Source organism: Lampris incognitus, chromosome 9, assembly GCF_029633865.1.
Source record: "Lampris incognitus isolate fLamInc1 chromosome 9, fLamInc1.hap2, whole genome shotgun sequence".
Taxonomy (NCBI): domain Eukaryota; kingdom Metazoa; phylum Chordata; class Actinopteri; order Lampriformes; family Lampridae; genus Lampris; species Lampris incognitus.
Window position 1 is genome coordinate 15,631,077 of NC_079219.1, and position 19,733 is coordinate 15,650,809.

General features: G+C 45.3%; 1 protein-coding gene across 1 annotated transcript in view; it reads right to left on the minus strand.

Annotated features, from left to right (window-relative positions):
- ulk4 (unc-51 like kinase 4) overlaps nt 1–19,733 on the minus strand; it is a 176,672-nt gene that overhangs the window by 144,946 nt on the left and 11,993 nt on the right. Inside the window, exons 10-16 of the mRNA XM_056286926.1 lie at nt 19,593–19,662; nt 19,329–19,395; nt 18,624–18,725; nt 18,075–18,135; nt 17,727–17,947; nt 10,941–10,987; nt 10,071–10,149 (exon numbers count right to left, since the gene is read on the minus strand). Of these exons, the coding sequence (XP_056142901.1) occupies nt 10,071–10,149; nt 10,941–10,987; nt 17,727–17,947; nt 18,075–18,135; nt 18,624–18,725; nt 19,329–19,395; nt 19,593–19,662 (647 nt within the window). The remainder of the gene's footprint in view (nt 1–10,070; nt 10,150–10,940; nt 10,988–17,726; nt 17,948–18,074; nt 18,136–18,623; nt 18,726–19,328; nt 19,396–19,592; nt 19,663–19,733) is intronic.

Genomic DNA, 19,733 nt, shown 5'->3' on the forward strand with positions numbered 1-19,733 from the left:
TTATTACAATCATGGATTGTCATAGGCTCGGCTATGTGATGCGATATGAGTCACAACACCCTGGCTACGCCCTTCCACCTTCTACTATAAATTTAAAAAAAAAATCAAATTCTGCCATCGAGGAGAGGAGTATTTCAGCAAGCGTTGTATTGAGAGAGAGAGAGAGAGAGAATAGTTATCGAGAGACAGACGAAACATGTTTTTGTATTTTTCAGTAGTTCTGATTTAATAGTGTTTTTTTTCCATAGTTTTGGTTTGATTTTCTGTAGTTTTATATATGGTTATAGGAATTAGCACTCTCCCTCCCCTCCATGGTTGCGGCTGACTCAAGCGTTGTCCAGAGTAGACTGAGCTATTCCCAAAGGTAAAAAAAAAAACTGCGAGTGGGATTTGATCCCTGTAGCCCATCCCAACATTTCCCTCAGATTCTGGCCTTCTTTAAATCTCAGATGAGGCCACGGTCTATCTAAACTGGGGTGTTTTTGTTGACCTTTAGGAATTAAAAAACCAGCACGTTGAGAGCGTGTGTGCCTTGAGTGACAGGTCTGTCCACCTGTCAGACACCGAGGTCCCAACCCAGCTCCACCCACACTCCACCCTGTTGCCCACTTTAAGATTTTTTGGCTCCAATAACTGACAAAATGGCCTTCAGAAACCAATGTGTGACCTCACAGGTGCTACATCAATCTTTGTTATTTCAACAGTCTATGGTAGACTGTCTATGTAGACATGCACACAACAAAACACAATTCACATGCATACAAAACAAACAACTGCATGTATGCACGCATGTTTAACAACATAGCCTAATAACATGACCTTACATGTTCATTAATATGTGCACATAAATGCAGAAACAAGCATATATGGATGTGCGTACTTGTACATACGTTTATTTTCATGCATTGTCATTTGTCCACACATGGACGTGACACAAACATATGCACAAGCATGTCAAGCACACAGATACACATTCAAGATACTGCAATAGTCAAAATATTGCATGAACATACATATCTGCACACATCTGAATACTGTATACTATATTGTGACCACAGTACCGCATGCACACTAATCTCAAACCTACACTTACACATGGACAGACTAGGCAACAGGCATTCACACACATTTAAGCATTTTCGTGACACGACAAGACATATTCACACATACAGTTTATGGCACAACACACACACACACACACACACACACACACACACACACACACACACACACACACACACACACACACACACACACACACACACACACACACACACACACACACACACACACACACACACACACACACCGTTAGGTAAATGCAGAGCCACTCTTGCTGGCTGGCTGTTTCCTGGCATTAGCATTACTGCCAACTTCTGCCTCCTCTGTGATATGATGTTTCTGCTCCCCTCCTGCTACCTCTCTCACTACTGCATGCTCCTCTTCTCCCTCTGATCCATCTCTCACATTACATCTTTCTTTTTCTCTTCTATTTCTGTCTCTCACTCCTCTGATTTCTATTTATCTGTGTATCTCCCTTTCTCCCTCTGCCCTTCTGTTTCCCACTTCACTCGTTCTCTCACCTTGCCCGCTGTTTCCCTCCCTCTCTGATACTCTTCCGGAGGTGAGAAAGGGTGCGAATTTGCTTTGCATCTCCCTCACAATGTCTTCCTCTTTCCACTGGAGCTTACCCTTTGCAAAACTATGGTTGTGCACAGTGTACCCTCACTGAGCTTTCAGTGGGTATTGTACAGTATCAGATCACTGTAATTCTGCAATACCGAGTCGTACGCATCCCTTGTGCATTGCCTGCATAATGCTGACGTTCATTCATTCATCTTCAGCCACTTCTCCGGGGAAGGGTCGCGGTGGCAGCAAGCTAAGTAGGGCACTCCAGATGTCCCTCTCCCCAGCAACGCCCTCCAGCTCCTCCTGGGGGATCCCAAGGCGTTCCAAGGCCAGATTAGACATGTAGTCCCTCCAGCGAGTTCTGCGTCTACCCCGGGGTCTCCTCCCAGTTGGCCCTGCCCGGTAAACCTCCAAAGGAAGGGGCCCAAGAGGCATCCTAATCAGATGCCCGAACCACCTCAACTGGCTCCTTTCGATGCAAAGGAGCAGTGGCTCTACTCCAAGCTCCCTCATCCTATCTCTAAGGCTGAGCCCAGACACCCTACGGAGGAAACTCATTTCAGCTGCTTGTATCCGTGATCTCACCCTTTCGGTCACTACCCAAAGCTCATGACCATAGGTGAGGGTTGGAACGAAGATTGTCTGGTAAATTGAGAGCTAAGCCGGAAGGCAAAGCTGACGTCCTTTCCGGAATTCCTAAAAAAGTGGGCCTGCAGGAAAAATGCTTATATTTCTTACCATTTGGCTCAGAGTGTGCCAGAACTGAAATTAACTCTGTGCCCGACATAACAGAAAACCGTGCTAGCACTAGAATGAGTACATCATAGCATGCCTGTCTATTTTCTGTTTTCTGTCTCTTGAACTTTTCAACTCGCTCCTTCCCACCCTTCTGGCTCTAACCAAGTAATAACATAAATGAGGGCTGTTTGAGAAACTGACTCTCCAGACTGTGCTTGAAACTGGTCACGGAACTGCTCTCAGGCGGGAGGTTATTGTGAGGCACTGCTGTGCAGTGTCACTGAGCGGAAAGGCAAACAGACATGCTGGAATGAGTTAAAGCTGCTTCCACGCACAGAAACACATTCACACACACACACACACACACACACACACACACACACACACACACACACACACACACACACACACAAAATATCAACACTGTGTGTATATCTCTGAAAACACATAACCTCAGCATCAACATTTCTTCAGTTGACGTACACCTGTCCTTGACCACACATGCACAGAAACTGCACACGCAGATGCACAAAATTATGCAAATGCGTAGACATGAAATGACATTCGCATATGCGGTGCACCTAAACCCTATCTATTCATGTACAGCGCAAACCCACAGAGCAGAGCAGCAGTGTTTTCAGCTCTTGTGACCGCAGGCTGAGCAGAGGGAGAAAAAGAGACCAGTCACCAGACTGAATGGTGCCAGACTCTGCAGCTGGTGCGAGTCAGGTTTTCGGAGAGGCTGTGGCTGTAGCATCCAGTAGCACTACCGTCAGTGGAAAGCGTCCTATCTTCCAAAACCCAGATTTCGAAGCATTAAATTTGCAACGGGAAAGTTTTCACTGACGTGTCTTGAGAAAATACTCCGCACAGCACGGCGTCAGGACAACTGACCATTGCCATGCACAAATCAAAACATGTTCTTGAACAAACAACATCATATATGTCAAATGGAAACACTAAAACGCACTTTATTGTTGCACCATCGAAATAAATCAAGGCTGGGAGTTACTAACAATAAACCCAGGGTGGTTGTTAAAAGGAAGCAGATAAACTAACAATTGTCTGGTTCAGGATGTATTGAAAAGCTAGTTTGGGCATCTGGGTGGCGTGGCGGTCTATTTAGTTGCCTACCAACACGGGGATTGGGGGTTCGACTCCCCGTGTCACCTCTGGCTTGGTCAGGCGTCCCTACAGACACAATTGGCCGAGTCTGCGGGTGGGAAGCCGGATGTGGGTATGTGTCCTGGTTGCTGCACTAACGCCTCCTCTGGTCGGTTGGGGCGCCTGTTCGGGGGGGAGGGGGAACTGGGGGGGAATAGCGTGATCCTCCCATGCGCTACGTTCCCCTTGCGAAGCGCCTCACTGTCAGGTGAAAAGAAGCGGCTTGTGACTTCACATGTATGGGAGGAAGCATGTGGTAGTCTGCAGCCCTCCCCGGATCGGCATAGGGGGTGGAGCAGAGATTGGGACGGCTCGGAAGAGTGGGGTAATTGGCCGGATACAATTAGGGAGAAGAAAAACGGGGGGGGGGGTAAATAAATGATAAAAAAGAAAAGCCAGTTCTATGTCAGAGATCACAGGAAAACAAATTTGCTTGGCAACAGTATCAACTTTCTTCACCAAACTACAGTACAGATGAGGGACATTACAAGTTGGATTGAAGTCACAGTTCTATTATTACTGGCCTGTGAAAGTAGTAAGAGACTAAGGGAAATAGTGCCTACTGCTTTGGGCTTTTTTCCCATGCGACACCATCTATTTATATGATTATATACATGGGGTTTAAATGAAAGTAACGGGTCATTGTAATTTACTCAGCACAAAGAGAAGCATGTCAGCTTTGAATTCAAGCACATATAGATGAAATAACATTTGTAAGTCATGCTTGCCCCTCCCCCCCACACACACACCTGTTGGAAGTACTAGATAGGCAGGATTTACTGCATCGGGATAATTTAAACAGAGCTTGGGAAGATATCAGTTGCACAAAAGGATATGATACCCATTATGTCTAAAATTTTCCTGCAGTCATCATGCACTATTTCTGATTTGGAAATTTAAAATAATTTGAGTAAGAAAATGTGCAAGTATGAAATACAAAAAAAAATGTACAAGTACAAATTAACAATTGGCTTTTCTTTGCATAAGACAATTATAAAATCTGCTACCGCTTTCGGCTGCTCCCATTAGGGGTCGCCACAGCCGATCATCCATTTCCATCTATTCCTATCCTCTGCGTCTCTCTCTCTCACCACATCCATAAACCTCCTCTTTGGCCTCCCTCTTTTCGTCTTCCCTGGCTGCTCCATATTCAAGGCATTTATAAAATAATAAAGATAAATAATAATAATAACAATAATATAATAATATGGCGGCATGGTGGCCCAGTGGTTAGCGCTGTCCCCTCACAGCAAGAGGGGACAGCGCTACATGCAAACTCCTCTGTGTGGAGTTTGCATGTTCTACCTGTGTTTGCGGTGGGTTTTCTCCGGGTGCTCCGGTTTCCCCCACCATCAAAAAGACATGCATGTTAGGGTTAATACTCCTGTCTGTGCCCCTGACCAAGGCATGGCTAGACGAACTGGAGTTGGCTCCCGGGCGCTGCACGGCAGCTGCCTACTGCTCCTAGCTACACAGCTAGGATGGGTTAAATGCAGAGAGGAATTTCCCCACGGAGATTAATATAGTATATTAAAATAACAAAATATACATATATTTTATTTGGGGCGCCTCGGTGGCTCACCTGGCAGAGTGCGTACCACATAAGGCTAAGTCCTTACCACAGCGGCCTGAGTTCGAAACCAGCCCAGGCCTTTTACTGCATGTCATCCCCTCTCTCTCTTCCCTGCCTTTGCTGTCTCTCTCTACTATTGCTTTCAAATAAGGCAGAAAATGCCAAAAAATAATCTTTAAAAAAAAAAAGTTATTTATACAGCGCTTTTCAGAGTACTCAAACTTACACAAGTTAAAATGAACATAAAAGCAACACACCAAAAACATAAAACACACAACGTTAATCACACATTTAAAATCAATTTTGAAAAGGTGAGTTTTGATTAATGATTTGAATGTGGACAGATGGGTGCAGTCTCTAATGTGTTTGGGGAGGGAGTTCCAGAGGGAGGGGGCAGCTATGGAGAAGGCTCTGTCACCCTAGGTCCGATGCTTGGTCCTGTGTGGTGGAGACAGGAAGCTGGCATTGGAGGAGCGAAGGCTGCAGGTAGGAGTATGGTAGTGGAGCACGTAGGTGAGGTAAGAGAGGCCGGTTATGGAGGGCTTTGTGAGTGAGGAAAAGGACTCTGAATTTGATCCATTGTGGGACAAGGAGCCAGTGGAGGTTCTGGAGGACAGGGCTGATGTGGTCACAGGAGTGGAAGTGGGTGAGCAGCAGAGCAGTAGGGTTCTGGAAGTACTGGAATTTGTTTAGGACTTTGGAAGATGAGCCGTAAAGAATGGGGGCAGCATGGCTCAGGAGGTAGAGTGGGTCGTAATCAGAATGTCACTGGTTCGATCCCCGGCTCCTCCAGAGAGCGTGTTGAAGTGTCCTTGAACAAGACATCGAACCCCTAACTGTTCCTGATGAGCAGGTTGGTGCCTTGCGTAGCAAACGCCACCATAAGTGTATGAATGTGTGTGTGAATGGGTTAATTTGAGTCATACATTATAAAGCTCTTTGAGTGGTCAATAAACTAGAAAAGTGCTATTTAAATGCAGTCTATTTACCAATGCTGTTGCAGTAGTCAATTCTGGATGTGATGAAGGCATGGATCAAAGTTTCAGCAATAGAAAAGGAGAGTGATGGGCGGAGATGATCTATGCTTTTTTAGGTGGAAAAGGGCAGTTCTGGTGAATTGATTGACGTGGTGTTCAAAGGAGAGGTTGCTGTCGAAAATGATTCCAAGGTTGGTGATGTGTGGGGACAGAGACAAAGTGGCGTTATCAATGGTGAGAAAGAAGCTGTGAGTAGTTTTGGTAAGGGATTTGGGACCGATTGATGATCATGTCAGATTTAGCACAATTTAGTTGGAGGAAATTGGCTTGCATCCATGATTTAATTTCAGTGAGGGAGTTGGTCAGAGTGGAGTGAATTGCAGTGGTAATAGATTTAGTGGCGATGTAGAACTGGACATCATCGGCATAGCAGTGGAAAGTGAAGACCATGATGACATATGATGTTACCAAGAGGGAGCATGTAAATGATGAACAGGAGAAGACCAAGCACCGAACCCTGAGGGACAGAGGAGTGGTGAAGGAGGTGCAGTTGATGATGCTGATGAACTGTTGTTCGTTTGTGTCATATGACTTTAGCCAGGAGAGGCCAGTACCGGTGATGTTGAGGAAGAATTCAAGGGGGGTGAGAAGAATGGAGTGGTTGATGGTGTCAAAAGCTGCAGTGAGGTGGAGGAGGATGAGAATGCTAGGATGGCCAGAGTCTGAGGAGAGGAAGAGGTTGTTGCTGACTTTAAGGAGTGCTTTTTCTGGGCTGTGCTGTGCTGTGCTGTGCTGTGAGCGGAAACCAGATTGAAAAAGTCAAATGTTCTATGCATGGGCCCTCTGAAAGCATTCAGACATCCTGTTAGAAAGTCTTAGACACACATGCCCATGCTAAACCAAGCACACAAACAACTTCACTAACTAAACCTCTGTAGATGCCAGAGGAAACTTGGGAGAACATTATTGATGACAAGTAAACTGCAAAACACTATCTTGTTCATTTTAAAAACCAAGCTTTCCCAGGTTGCATTTGGGGAGCAGCCAGCTTCTCTTAGTAATATCAACACAGAGCATCATATTCAGTTTATTTTGTTTGAGAGAGAGAGAGAGAGAGAGAGGGAGAGAGAGAGAGAGAGAGAGAGAGAGATACAAAAAGACAGGGGGTATTTGATCGAAGCCCAGAGTGGTCGCCATAGTAACTAAACCCAGCCCTGACACCCCAATCAGCAGGACTGCAGGAGGAGAACCCCTGCTGAGCAAATACACATACATGCGCATTGTGCGTGAGTTCGTGCACACACACACACACACACACACACACACAAAACTCATACTCACATACACTCACATCCACACAAAGAACAGTTGCTAAATGTACAGATGTGCAAACACAAATGCAGAGAAACACAAACATGTCGACTCACAAAGATTACAATACAAAGAAACACACTGAACCCCTGCTGAGCACAGACACAAACACAACGGCACACACAAAGACACACACACACACACACACACACACAGAACCACTGGTGAGCCTATAGAGCGACACACAAAAAATGCACACACACTTGAAAACCCACTTGTGCACACATGCACGCACACACACATATACATAGGCTTTCCCCTTACTCACAATTTGTCACACTAAGCTAGCTACAGGGGAGAGGGGCACTGTAGGGAAAAAAATGTTCCGCCATTTGTCTTAAACAACGAGCGCACCAAAAAAACCACACGGCTACGCCACGGTCGGCCATTTTGTAAATTGCCGTGACGACTCAGCAGCAGGAACCTGGCAGAACAAGTGGAGAGAAGAGAGGCGAGAGAGAGAGACAGAGAAACCAGGAGAGGGAGCAAATGTGGATGAGGGCAAGCTGGTATGGAACTTATTGAAAATGAATGGGTGTTGTTTGAAAGAGAGAGGAGAAGCAGAGAGAGAGAGAGAGAGAGAGCGAGATAGAGAGAGAGAGTAGATAGAGATGAGAGGGAAGAGAACCATCGCCGAGTCCTTTTTACGATGAAAGGATCAAAGGAGGGAGAGGCTCCTGATCTCAACTCCATACAAACCTGCTTTTTTACACTGATTAGCACAGCCCTGCTGTGTGTGAGTTTTTGTGCATGTGCATATGGGAAGTGTGTATGCATTCTGTGTGTCAGCGACTACAAGTGTATGTGTGTGTGTGTATATGAGTGTTGTGCTTGTGAGTTTGTGTGGATTTCCACTGGCTTTTAGAGAGGGTTATGTGGTAGCATCAACATTGTGGTGAATTTCACAGCACCATTAACGGTCTCGATGGCTTTCTTTATCATGATTATGGTTACAATGGTGATGTGCCCACGCACCAAGCGCGGCAGAGTTTTGCTGGGATCATCCAAGTCCTCATCCGCAGTGCAAAGACCCAGGACCAAGCACTTTGTGTGTGAGTAATTGTAGGTGGATGTGTGTGCACATATATGTGTGGATATATTATGATGAATATGATTTCATTCTATTAAATCAGCACTTTGGTCTGTGGTATTAATATTGGGCAAACTGTCAGAGGGTAGTTCTTCTGGGTGGTCTGCGCTCCCACCTGCTGGTTCTGTTTAGAACTGCAAAGGTAAACCTCACCTCACCTAGGTCGTCCGTCAGGACGCTTGCAAAGGTAAAGATGGAACAATATGCGCTTCGATTGAAGTTAACTTAAAGGGAAATTTGACTGTTTTTCAATTTTACCACTATATACCGGTCCTCAGTAATGTTCACTATAAGATGGCCCCATCACTGTCTACTTGCTTTGTGTCCCTGCGGAGCATTGTGGATGGGTCAAAAATGTATGTCATGGGCGGTGATTTCAAAGTAATGAAAACACAAGCCCTTTCTCAGGGGGAAAATACGGCACGGTGGGCAAGAGTCCAACATCACCCAGGAAGAGTTGCTAATATACACATTTGCCTACAGACTCCTTCATTTAGACCGTGGTAATTTTAAAAAGTAAAATACAAAAAGCAGAGATGGCCAACTGAGATTTAGTAGTAGAGGATGGGATTGATGAGGACATACATCGTGATATTCTGGCAGTCTACTGTACAACTGTACATGTACGAACTGGAGTAACCTGAAGAGGAATTACAGTGCCCTGGTTCTGAGTGGGTTGAGTCGCAGACCACAGCCATCACAATGAATTCTGGGTACTGTAATAACTGCTTAATCTAGTTAGAACACAACAATAATAATATTATTTTCTCAGCCAGTATTGGATGTATTTGAAATGTTTTTGCTTCAATAAATTCAGGTAACATTCAAGATTAACATCACAGCCACAATAATGAGGGGGAAATTTCCCTTTGAGCGGATTTCACAAATGCAGTTTTGCATTGTTTGTTTACCACAAGACGGTTGGCATGGAAACATAATAAAAAGCAATGGAATGGAAAAAGAAATCAAGAAACTCCCCAACGACATTGTGATGTTTTGACTCATTTAATGCATTCTGTGTTCGCAGTGGTAATGTTGTTGTGAGCTGACCAACACTGAACGAGGAGAGATAAGTCTAGTCTGTGCAGACGGCTGGGGATGCAGCTGCTCATTCAGATGTTTATGGCTGAGCTGCAGTTTGATCATAAAATCAGCACTTTACCAGGGGCTCTGGTGGCTCAGCAGGGCCATGATGTACTCCTCACACAATGGGTTTAGATCACAGGTTACCCATTAATCTCCCTCACCTCTACTTACCATCTCCCCTGTCACTCTCCACTGAGTGGAGCAAAAAGGATATAACACACACACATACACAAATGTGCATCAATATCTACACACGATGCACACAGATGCACAAAAACACGCACGCACACAAAAATGTCCAACATACACAATCAACCAGGCATGAGTAGTGGTGCAGAAAAATGAAATGTCAAAAGTACACCCTGTGAAAAGGACTTCCAAGAAGAAGCGTGTGTGTGTGTGTGTGTGTGTGTGTGTGTATGTGTGTGTGTGTGTGCCAGACCTCATTAACAGGACTGTCCTCTCTGAGCTCAGTACAGTGCAGAGCCAGTAGACCCATCACTCTGAGAACCTTGCTTCTGCTGGAATGGAAAGCATGTTTACTTGCACGGTGCAAAACCAAAAGCTTTGGTCTCCAGACCCCTCCAAAACCCAATTTGCAAACTAACTTGTGCAAAACTGATAAAGGCTAGCAGCCAATAAAGAGACACTGTCATGTAGTTGCATCATAACACTGATGTAATATGGTATGCAATTTGTTAATGAATATAGTTACTGGTAGAATCTAGAGAGAGAAAGAGAGAGAGAGGCATTGTCTATGACTACAGTATGCTTCCCTGTCTAATAAACAGATAATGTGCGTGTCCTTTTATTTTTGTCCTATGCCTGAAACACATTTTGGGCTTCACTTCTTCAAAGTCATTCTATTTTAGGGTCTTCCTGCTACATCAGCGACATTTCTGGTATACGACTACTCAGCAATGCCAATCAGAAATAGCATATTAGTTTACCGTGTTGGTAATAGCCTCCATGCAAAACGAAACAGAGTTGTCAAGTACTGTAATGTCAGCACTTACTCCACATCTGACCAAACGGTACGACTGAACCTTGAGTTTTAGATACTGATGTTGTAGCGTCCGTTGGTGAAGGCTTTCTACAAGCTTGGTCTGCCATATTTAATTTTTAGCCACAATAAACTTCTGCAAATTAAATGCTACCTGCCTTCTTCTGAGTTTGGCTGCAATGGTGAAAACATAAAATGACATGGGCCAAATCTTTTTTTTTCCTGGGAAAATTCTACCTGCTATTGACCTTATTACAGACACTTCACCATTTTCTGCCCCATAGTTTGTACAGAGAAACAGGTACTTACATATCCCAGTTAGGAGCCTGGCGTGACAGCTGGGTCAACACTGGTAGCTGGGAGAAAGCATAAAGACACAGAGACACAAGATTAACACCAATCTATAACTGCTGTATGTCATGCAATTAACATACTGGGCTCTAGTTTCCAGGTCATAGTGCAGTCGAAGGCGCTGGTGCCAGTTCACAGCTAAGACAATCTAAGGTGTGGCCAATACTTTTTTGCTCATTTCGGGACACGCTGCACTTGCGGTAATAGGGCGCAACAGAGGTGCAAGGAATACATTATCAGTAGGAGTGATGGGGACTGTCTTCAGTACAGCCAATCAAATCAGCTCCTCTCATTCTCTCTAAAAGCAAGGCGCTCTCTGTCATGGCAAACTGCCAATTTCATAATGAACGTTGAAAGTCCGGACTGGCGAAGGCAAAAAAGCTTCTCCCAGGAGGAAACTGATGTCCTTGTTCAGGAGTTGCAGAGTCACCAAGTGTGCATATAACAGACATTAACACTAATTCCAATGTGATATGGGCCAACAGCAAATAATGATTATTTGACAAGCTACCGTTTAATGTGTCTTCGTTCTCACCAGCATCTTTCTCTCTTTCCTGCACAGTCTATGAACACAGCAGGAAACCTTAAATAGTTGTGATCATAGATCAGTTAGCCTCGGCAATCAGTTCATTCTTTCAGGTTGAATGAGATTAACTGAAATATTGAAATCCCCGTCACTATGTTGTTTTCCATGTGTAATGACACACATTGACTGCTTTATGTTAGAAGACAATGATACACGTGCAGATACTTTTTTTGTGTGACTAAAAACGTTTAGGACAGTAGTCATTAGTTAAATTATTTATGAAATAGGCCAACATAACATGTAGCATGTGTGACTTTGGATGAGTCTAAAAGTGCACCTTCGACTAAAGCCTGGAAACTACCACACAATGCCTGCGCTAAGATGTCATCTGACCAGGCGGAGACACAGGCATAATATTTGGTTTCATTTGACACCAAACTAGCAATGCGCCACCTGATTTTGTCTGGCACACACTCTACTGCGCCCCCATGCCCATTTCGGTGCAAGCAATGTCATGGCCCAGAAATTAGCAAACATGCCCAGGTGAGAGAAAACCCACCTCATGCCCAACAGAATTGTCACTACGTCTGTGTTACCACTACCGCCGGCCTTACACCATCCAGAAACTAGAACCCATTGTCTCCTCACTACTGACTGAATTTTTAACTAGTGACTTGCTGGACTAAAGACATGTTTTTCACTCTGTAATTCATTATCTGGGCCTTTGATAACAGGATTGACATCACGTTACAGCTACTCATAGCCTTTTGCATCTATTTTTTTTTGGGGTGGGGGGGATTTTCCCCCTTTTTTCTCCCCAGTTGTATCCAGCAAATTACCCCAGTCTTCTGAGCCGTCCTGGTCGCTGCTCCACCCCCTCTGCCGATCCGGGGAGGGCTGCAGACTACCATATGCCTCCTCCAATACGCGCGTGTCACGCCGGGGGCAGGCATAGAGGACCCAAATGAATGACTCAGGGACAGACTGGGCAGAACAATGTTTTAATAATATAAATTAACTCACAGACAGCAGAAACAGTAGCTACAGATGGTAAGGAAGACTCGGGACATGGCATGAAGCATCCAGCAACCAAGAGTCAACATACAGGTGTATGTGTGTGTCTGTGACGATCCAACAAGGAGCTAGGGCAACCAGGGGGAATATATATGTAGAGGACCCAATCAGGAAGATTGGCCGCAGGTCCACAGGGACAGAAAAGCCAATCAGAGAAAGGGGAACAGGTGAGTAAAGCAGGGGCAATCAGGTCAGGTAAATGGGACAATCAGAGTCACTCAGGCAAATCGGCCACAGGTGAACAGAAACACCAATCAGGGGATGGGGAACAGGTGAGCCTTGATGGCCCAGACCAAACAACCATGACAGAACACCCCCCCCAAGGGACGGATTTGGGACGTCCAAAACAAACAGACCAGGAGCATCAAGTAGGGTGGGCGGAAGGAGTCCGGGGAAGGCGACCAGGACGCAGGACCAAAGGCCGTAGCAGCTCTGGCAGATGGATAACCTGGAGGCTGGCAATGTGGACAGTCAACCGCTCAGGAGGTCAGCAATGCAGACAGGTCAGCTGCTCAGGATGTCGTGACACAGACAGGACCACCACTCTGGAGGCTGGCGGCATGGACAGGACAGAGGTGGCGGGACCGCCCCTCAGGTACAGGCATCAGGACAGCCACTCGGGGCACAGGCCTCGGAGGCGGCGCAGCAGCCGCTTGGGGTACAGGCATCAGAGGCGGCTGGACCGCTCGGGGAACAGGCATCAGAGGCAGCCGGACCGCTCAGGGAACAGGCATCAGAGGCGGCCGGACTGCTTGGTGAACAGGCATCAGAGGCGGCCGGACCGTTTGATGAACAGGCATCAGAGGTGGCCGGACTGCTTGGGAACAGGCATCAAGAGGCAGCCAGACCGCTCGGGGAACAGGCATCGGAGGCGACTGGACCGCTTGGGGAACAGGCATCGGAGGAGGCCAGACCACTCAGGGAACAGACTGGTCATTGGCAGAGGCGGCCGATAGCTTGGGAACAGACTGGTCATTGGCAGAAGTGACCGATGGCTCAGGGAACAGACTGGGTGTCGGCAAACGTGTCCGATGGCTCGGGAAAAGACTGGGCATCGGCAAAGGCAGCCGATGGCTCGGAAACAGACTGGGTGTCGACAAAGGTGACCGACGGCTCAGAAACAGGCTGGGCATTGGCAAAGGCAGCCGGTGGCTTGGGAAAAGACTGGACACCGGCAGACATGGCCGACAGCTCTGGAACAGACTGGGCGTTGGCAGGGGCCGGCCGACCACTCTGGAACCGGAACGGTCTCTGTAGCATGGAGCTGGGCAGCTCACACTCTGGGATGCTGAGCAGCTGAAACACTGTGGAAACATGGGAGGCCGAGATGCTGGGTTTGGGAGGATCAGGAACCAGGCTACTAAAGTCCCGCCACCTGAAAAAGGCTGTTTCCTGGGCAAACTCAGGGTCCCTCTTCCAGATAGCAGTGAGGGGCTTAAGAAAGCCCAGCTCCTCGTTCAGGAAGGTGTCCCTCGACACACCGAAATCCTCCCAAGTAAACGGCAAGCTGAGCAAATCTGCCGGCTGAGAAGCAGTCGCTATGGTCAGAACCAGCGGGGCAAACTGGACCAGGAGTTGCTGCAACTGACCAGCAAGTGCACTCACTTGGTTAGTCAGCGAGGTCTGAAGCTCTGCTTGACAGGTGTGGGTCTCCCAGACGCCACGACGGATGGAGCGAGGCGCCTGTCTTGAGAGCGGAGAGTGGCTTCTAGCGTGGCAGAGTCGGCTGGGTCCATAGTATGGTCGGATTGTACTATCACACCGGGAGCAGGCATTGAGGACCCAAATGCATGACTCAGGGACAGACTGGGCAGGAACAGTAGCTACAGATGGCAAGGAAGACTCGGGACAAGGCATGAAGCATCCGACAACCAAGAGTCAACATATACCCTCACCGGCCACTTTATTAGGCACACCTGTCCAACTGCTCGTTAACGCAAATGTCTAATCAGCCAATCACATGGCAGCAACTCAATGCATTTAGGCATGTAGACATGGTCAAGACGATTTGCTGCAGTTCAAACCGAGCATCAGAATGGGGAAGAAAGGTGATTTAAGTGACTTTGAACGTGGCATGGTTGTTGGTGCCAGACGGGCTGGTCTGAGTATTTCAGAAACTGCTGATCTACTGGGATTTTCACGCACAACCATCTCTAGGGTTTACAGAGGATGGTCCGAAAAAGAGAAAATATCCAGTGAGTGGCAGTTCTGTGGGCGAAAATGCCTTGTTGATGCCAGAGGTCGGAGGAGAATGGCCAGACTGGTTCGAGCTGATAGAAAGGCAACAGTAACTCAAATAACCACTCATTACAACCGAGGTATGCAGAAGAGCATCTCTGAACGCACAACACGTCGAACCTTGAGGCAGATGGGCTACAGCAGCAGAAGACCAAACCGGGTGCCACTCCTGTCAGCTAAGAACAGGAAACTAAGGCTACAATTCGCACAGGCTCACTAAAATTGGACAACAGAAGATTGGAAAAACGTTGCCTGGTCTGATGAGTCTCGATTTCTGCTGCGACATTCGGATGGTAGGGTCAGAATTTGGCGTCAACAACATGAAAGCATGGATCCATCCTGCCTTGTATCAACGGTTCAGGCTGGTGGTGGTGGTGTAATGGTGTGGGGGATATTTTCTTGGCACACTTTGGGCCCCTTAGTACCAATTGAGTATCGTGTCAACGCCACAACCTACCTGAGTATTGTTGCTGACCATGTCCATCCCTTTATGACCACAGTGTTCCCATCTTCTGATGGCTACTTCCAGCAGGATAACGCGCCATGTCATAAAGCTCGAATCATCTCAGACTGGTTTCTTGAACATGACAATGAGTTCACTGTACTCAAATGGCCTCCACAGTCACCAGATCTCAATCCAATAGAGCACCTTTGGGATGTGGTGGACCGGGAGATTCGCATCATGGATGTGCAGCCGACAAATCTGCAGCAACTGCGTGATGCTATCATGTCAATATGGACCAAACTCTCTGAGGAATGTTTCCAGTACCTTGTTGAATCTATGCCACAAAGTATTAAGGCAGTTCTGAAGGCAAAAGGGGGTCCAACCCGGTACTAGCAAGGTGTACCTAATAAAGTGGCCAGTGAGTGTAGGTGTTTGTGTGTGTCTATGACGATCCGACAAGGAGCCAGGGCAACCAGGGGAAATATATACATAGAGGAGTCAATCAGGGAGATTGGGTGCAGGTGCGCAGGTACAGAAAAGCCAATCAGAGAAAAGGGAACAGGTGAGTAAAGCAGGGGCAATCAGGTAAATGGGGCAATCAGGGTTACTCAGGCAAACGGGGCGCAGGTGAACAGAAACACCAATCAGGGGATGGGGAAAAGGTGAGCCTTGCTGGCCCAAGACCACACAACCATGACAATGTGGAGTCGCCGGCCACTTCTTTTCACCTGACAGTGAGGTGTTTCCCCAGGGGGATGTAGTGTGTGGGAAGATCACGCTATGCCCCCCAGTTCCCCCTCCCCCCTGAACAGGTGCCCTGACTGACCAGGGGAAGCACTAGTGCAGCGAAAAAGACACATACCCACATCCGGCTTCCCACCTGCAGACACGGCTAATTGTGTCTGTAGGGACGCCCGACCAAGCCGGAGGTAACACGGAGATTTGAACCGGCGATCCTTGTGTTGGTAGGCAACGCTACTCAGACGTCCTTTTACATCTATTTTGAGTCAGTGATAGGTTTGGTTACATTTGTAGTGATCTTTTTCTCTTCTAACACTAGAACGACCAAAGCCTTCATTTTGACAGTTTTGGACTTTCAAAGTTTAATAGAATAATAACTTTGTAGGGGAAAAAGATACAGACCTGCTGCTCCCTGGATGCTCCTAAAATTGGCGTATATTTGCACTAAAATTAGTTTATATCAATTGCACAAAAAAAGTTATGATAAGATCTACCTAAAACGACCATGAGCAGTCAAAAAGACGGCTCGTACCTTGCACGCCATCGTGCGTGTCATGTCACTATTTATGATGTGTATGTCACATAATTTCCTTCACGAAGTTCATTGCACTGTCCTAGAAACACATTAGCATTGTCCAGTGCAGAGTAATAGTCTAAATTTGATTTGTGATTATTGCTAACATGTCTGGTTACAGCCGCCATTTCAGACGCACCATGACTACCACGAAGGCGTTGCAGTATTTACATGTGCTGGACAGCGGCAATTTTAAATTGTTTGAAAAATAGCATTAAAGTTGTTAAAATGTTAATTTTGGTGTCAGTCATTTCTTACCAGACATACTAACATATGCAATGCATTAATATCTCAACTGGGTATTTATCTTGATAGAATATAGAGTTTAAAAATCGGCAGTCATTTTGACTGTCCATGGTTGTTTTAGTAGTTTTTAAGTTCCAGTCTTTGTTTGGGACTGTTTCAATGGTTATTTTCAGTTCTTTTTTTACATTTCACATTTGATAGGCCTTGTTATGTTTGTTAGATTAGCAATATGTGTTTTCCATTTTGTTTTTCAGGTAATATTTTCACTTTTTCAATTTTGCTATTCAAGTTCCACCATGTCTCTGAAGTTTAAATTTTAAAAAAATAGTATTCCAGTTGTTAAAATATAAATTTTGGTGTCAGTTGTTTCCTAACAGACATACTAACATATGCAATGCATTAATATCTCAATTGGGTGTTTATCTTGCTAAAATATAGAGTTTAAAAACCGGTGATCATTTTGACCACCCATGGTCATTTTAGGTAGGAGTGAAATCCTGGTCGTTCTCGTGATAATGAAACCAGCCAAAGTCTTCATGTTGTCGAGTTCTTAAATTATTTTTCAATTTTTCCAAGTTTCACTCTTCAAAAACGTATATAAACAAATTTTAGATTAGATTTTTGATTTATTTACCACAAACGTTGAAACCTATACTAGTGGTATACCTGCTCCATCGACATGACAGCCAAAAGACCTTGGTTAGTATTTCAGCCAATAAATCCAAGCTCTGGAAAACAGCACAACTCTAGCTGATGATATGCAAATATTTCAACTAGTATATGGCTGGATGCCATGTTAAATGTTGATGGATTCTTCAAATTTAATAAGCTGGCTTGTCACAAGAACTATACCATTGTTGAAGCAGGGATTTGAATTTGACAGAGTGTTGTGTTGCTAACCAGTTTAGAGTTGATCAGCCTGGTCGCAATGTCTTTGTGCCCAACCACACAGCAGAGGTAGCAGAGCAGGTTGAGTTTGGAGCGGAGGGCTGTGGAGGCAGGAGGAGCCATGGCAGAGGAGGAGCGAGCAGCAGAGGAAGACGTCTGTCCATCTAGGGAAGAGCAGAGCTGCTGGAGGAAGAGTCTCCAATCCTCATTACTCAGAGATTTGAGCTTTTCCACTAGAGGAGAGGAGTAGAGACATAAAGAAACTGCTTAATTGTACTCAGTTAAACAAGAATAACTGACTGTCCACTAAGCAGCTAGGTTGCTGCAGCACACCAAAAAAAAAAAAAAACTCTACGATACCTGAGTATACTGGTACACAGAGGGTTTTAGCTTCAAACCGGACGGGGGGGCTCTTCAAAATCTGGTCAACAAACAAGAGAGCACCACACAATAAGCCATGTCTACTGCCTTCGCCTCTTGTCACAGTTCTGCTCTTCGGCCATTTCCTATCCATCCATATGACAGTTTGCTGAATTTCAACATGCAATAACTTTGTGAAATATAACAAAAATGGAAATCCTCTTTAAGCTTGAATACATCCTTATGGTTTTACTTCTGTGTTACTATACCTCATCAAGAATAATCTAAAATAGCTATATAATACAATCACAAATAAATGTGAGGTAGTGCCAAACATTATCTTAATAGGAAAAGCACTAGCTTCACCATATTTCCCAAGGTATGTGTTCACTGGCTCTTAAAAAAACAAACACAATTTCATATTGAAATAATACACCAAGACACAGCATGCTGAAATGATAAGTTATTTTATAAATAGTGTGGTACCCTAACTGTTACAAATCAAATTATAATAATTCCAAGGGCAGACCATCTTAACTGCGTGTCTACCTTGGGGTTGTCCATGACTGGGGTGATGGTCAAATCAGAGTCAGTGTAGAGAAGAGCTTTAACAGAGGATATGATGTCACCATTATCAGCACATATGTTGGCCTGTGTGAGACATGGCAGGGGCAAGGTAAGAAGAAGAGAAGAGAAGAGAAGAGGAGAAGGAGAAGTCATTATCAAACAGAGGTAGTGGACTTCTTGCTGCCAGTGGAATTGTGGTATCAACTAGGTAAGCCAGCAGAGGGTAGCAAAACGTAACAGAGCTGATAACAAGACCAGGCAAAGATTTATTAGTGCAACATTTTCTTTTTTTGAAAAACAAACCTTTCTGTGCAACTCTATGATTTTAACCCTTCCATACTTTTAGATCTTCTCTGTGCTGTGTTTCGTGCCTTTTTTTTGCAACTTGATGCCAAATGAAATAACTTTTCAGCTGAGGTATAGTTAAATCACCAACTCAAGCTAAGTCCCTGATCAGAATATGTAGGTGGGTTATTTTGTCTATGACCAGTGTCATTAAATCCTTATATCCCACTGTGGTATCCTCATTGATTTTGTTTGATCTGCCGAACCCTGCTGAAGAAAACACTGTCAACATTTAACAGACTGCCTCTAACATAATCAGTGTACCATAACCTTAATAGTATTAACCTCTCCTGGCTGATGAGTCATGCTCTTGTGGTCATCAGGATCTATGATAGAAGGAACCTGAAGTGGAGGATGGTGGCTGGGGGCATCTCGGATACTGCAGCTCCTCCTTGGAGTGGCTCGAGAGCTAGTGGAGTTAAAAAGACTCAGTCACACACTAATGCAATTGCTAGTACCACCAGTAGGTGTCAGTAAATTACACAAAAACAACAATTTTCAGGATTGTAGCTTTAACCAAAAAATCAATTTGGGTGAAGATCAAGGTTTAGCAAACATTGAATCTCCAAGTGGGTTTTGCAGAGATGAAAGATTAGTGTATTATACCTGAGTAGGAAAATGGTCTGAATGCTGTCCTCATCCACACCACGCTTTGGTCTAAGCTCTGATACACAGTCTGAAGGAGAATTTTACAATATAATAATAACTATTTATATAGCACTTTTCTAAAACAATGTTACAAAGTGC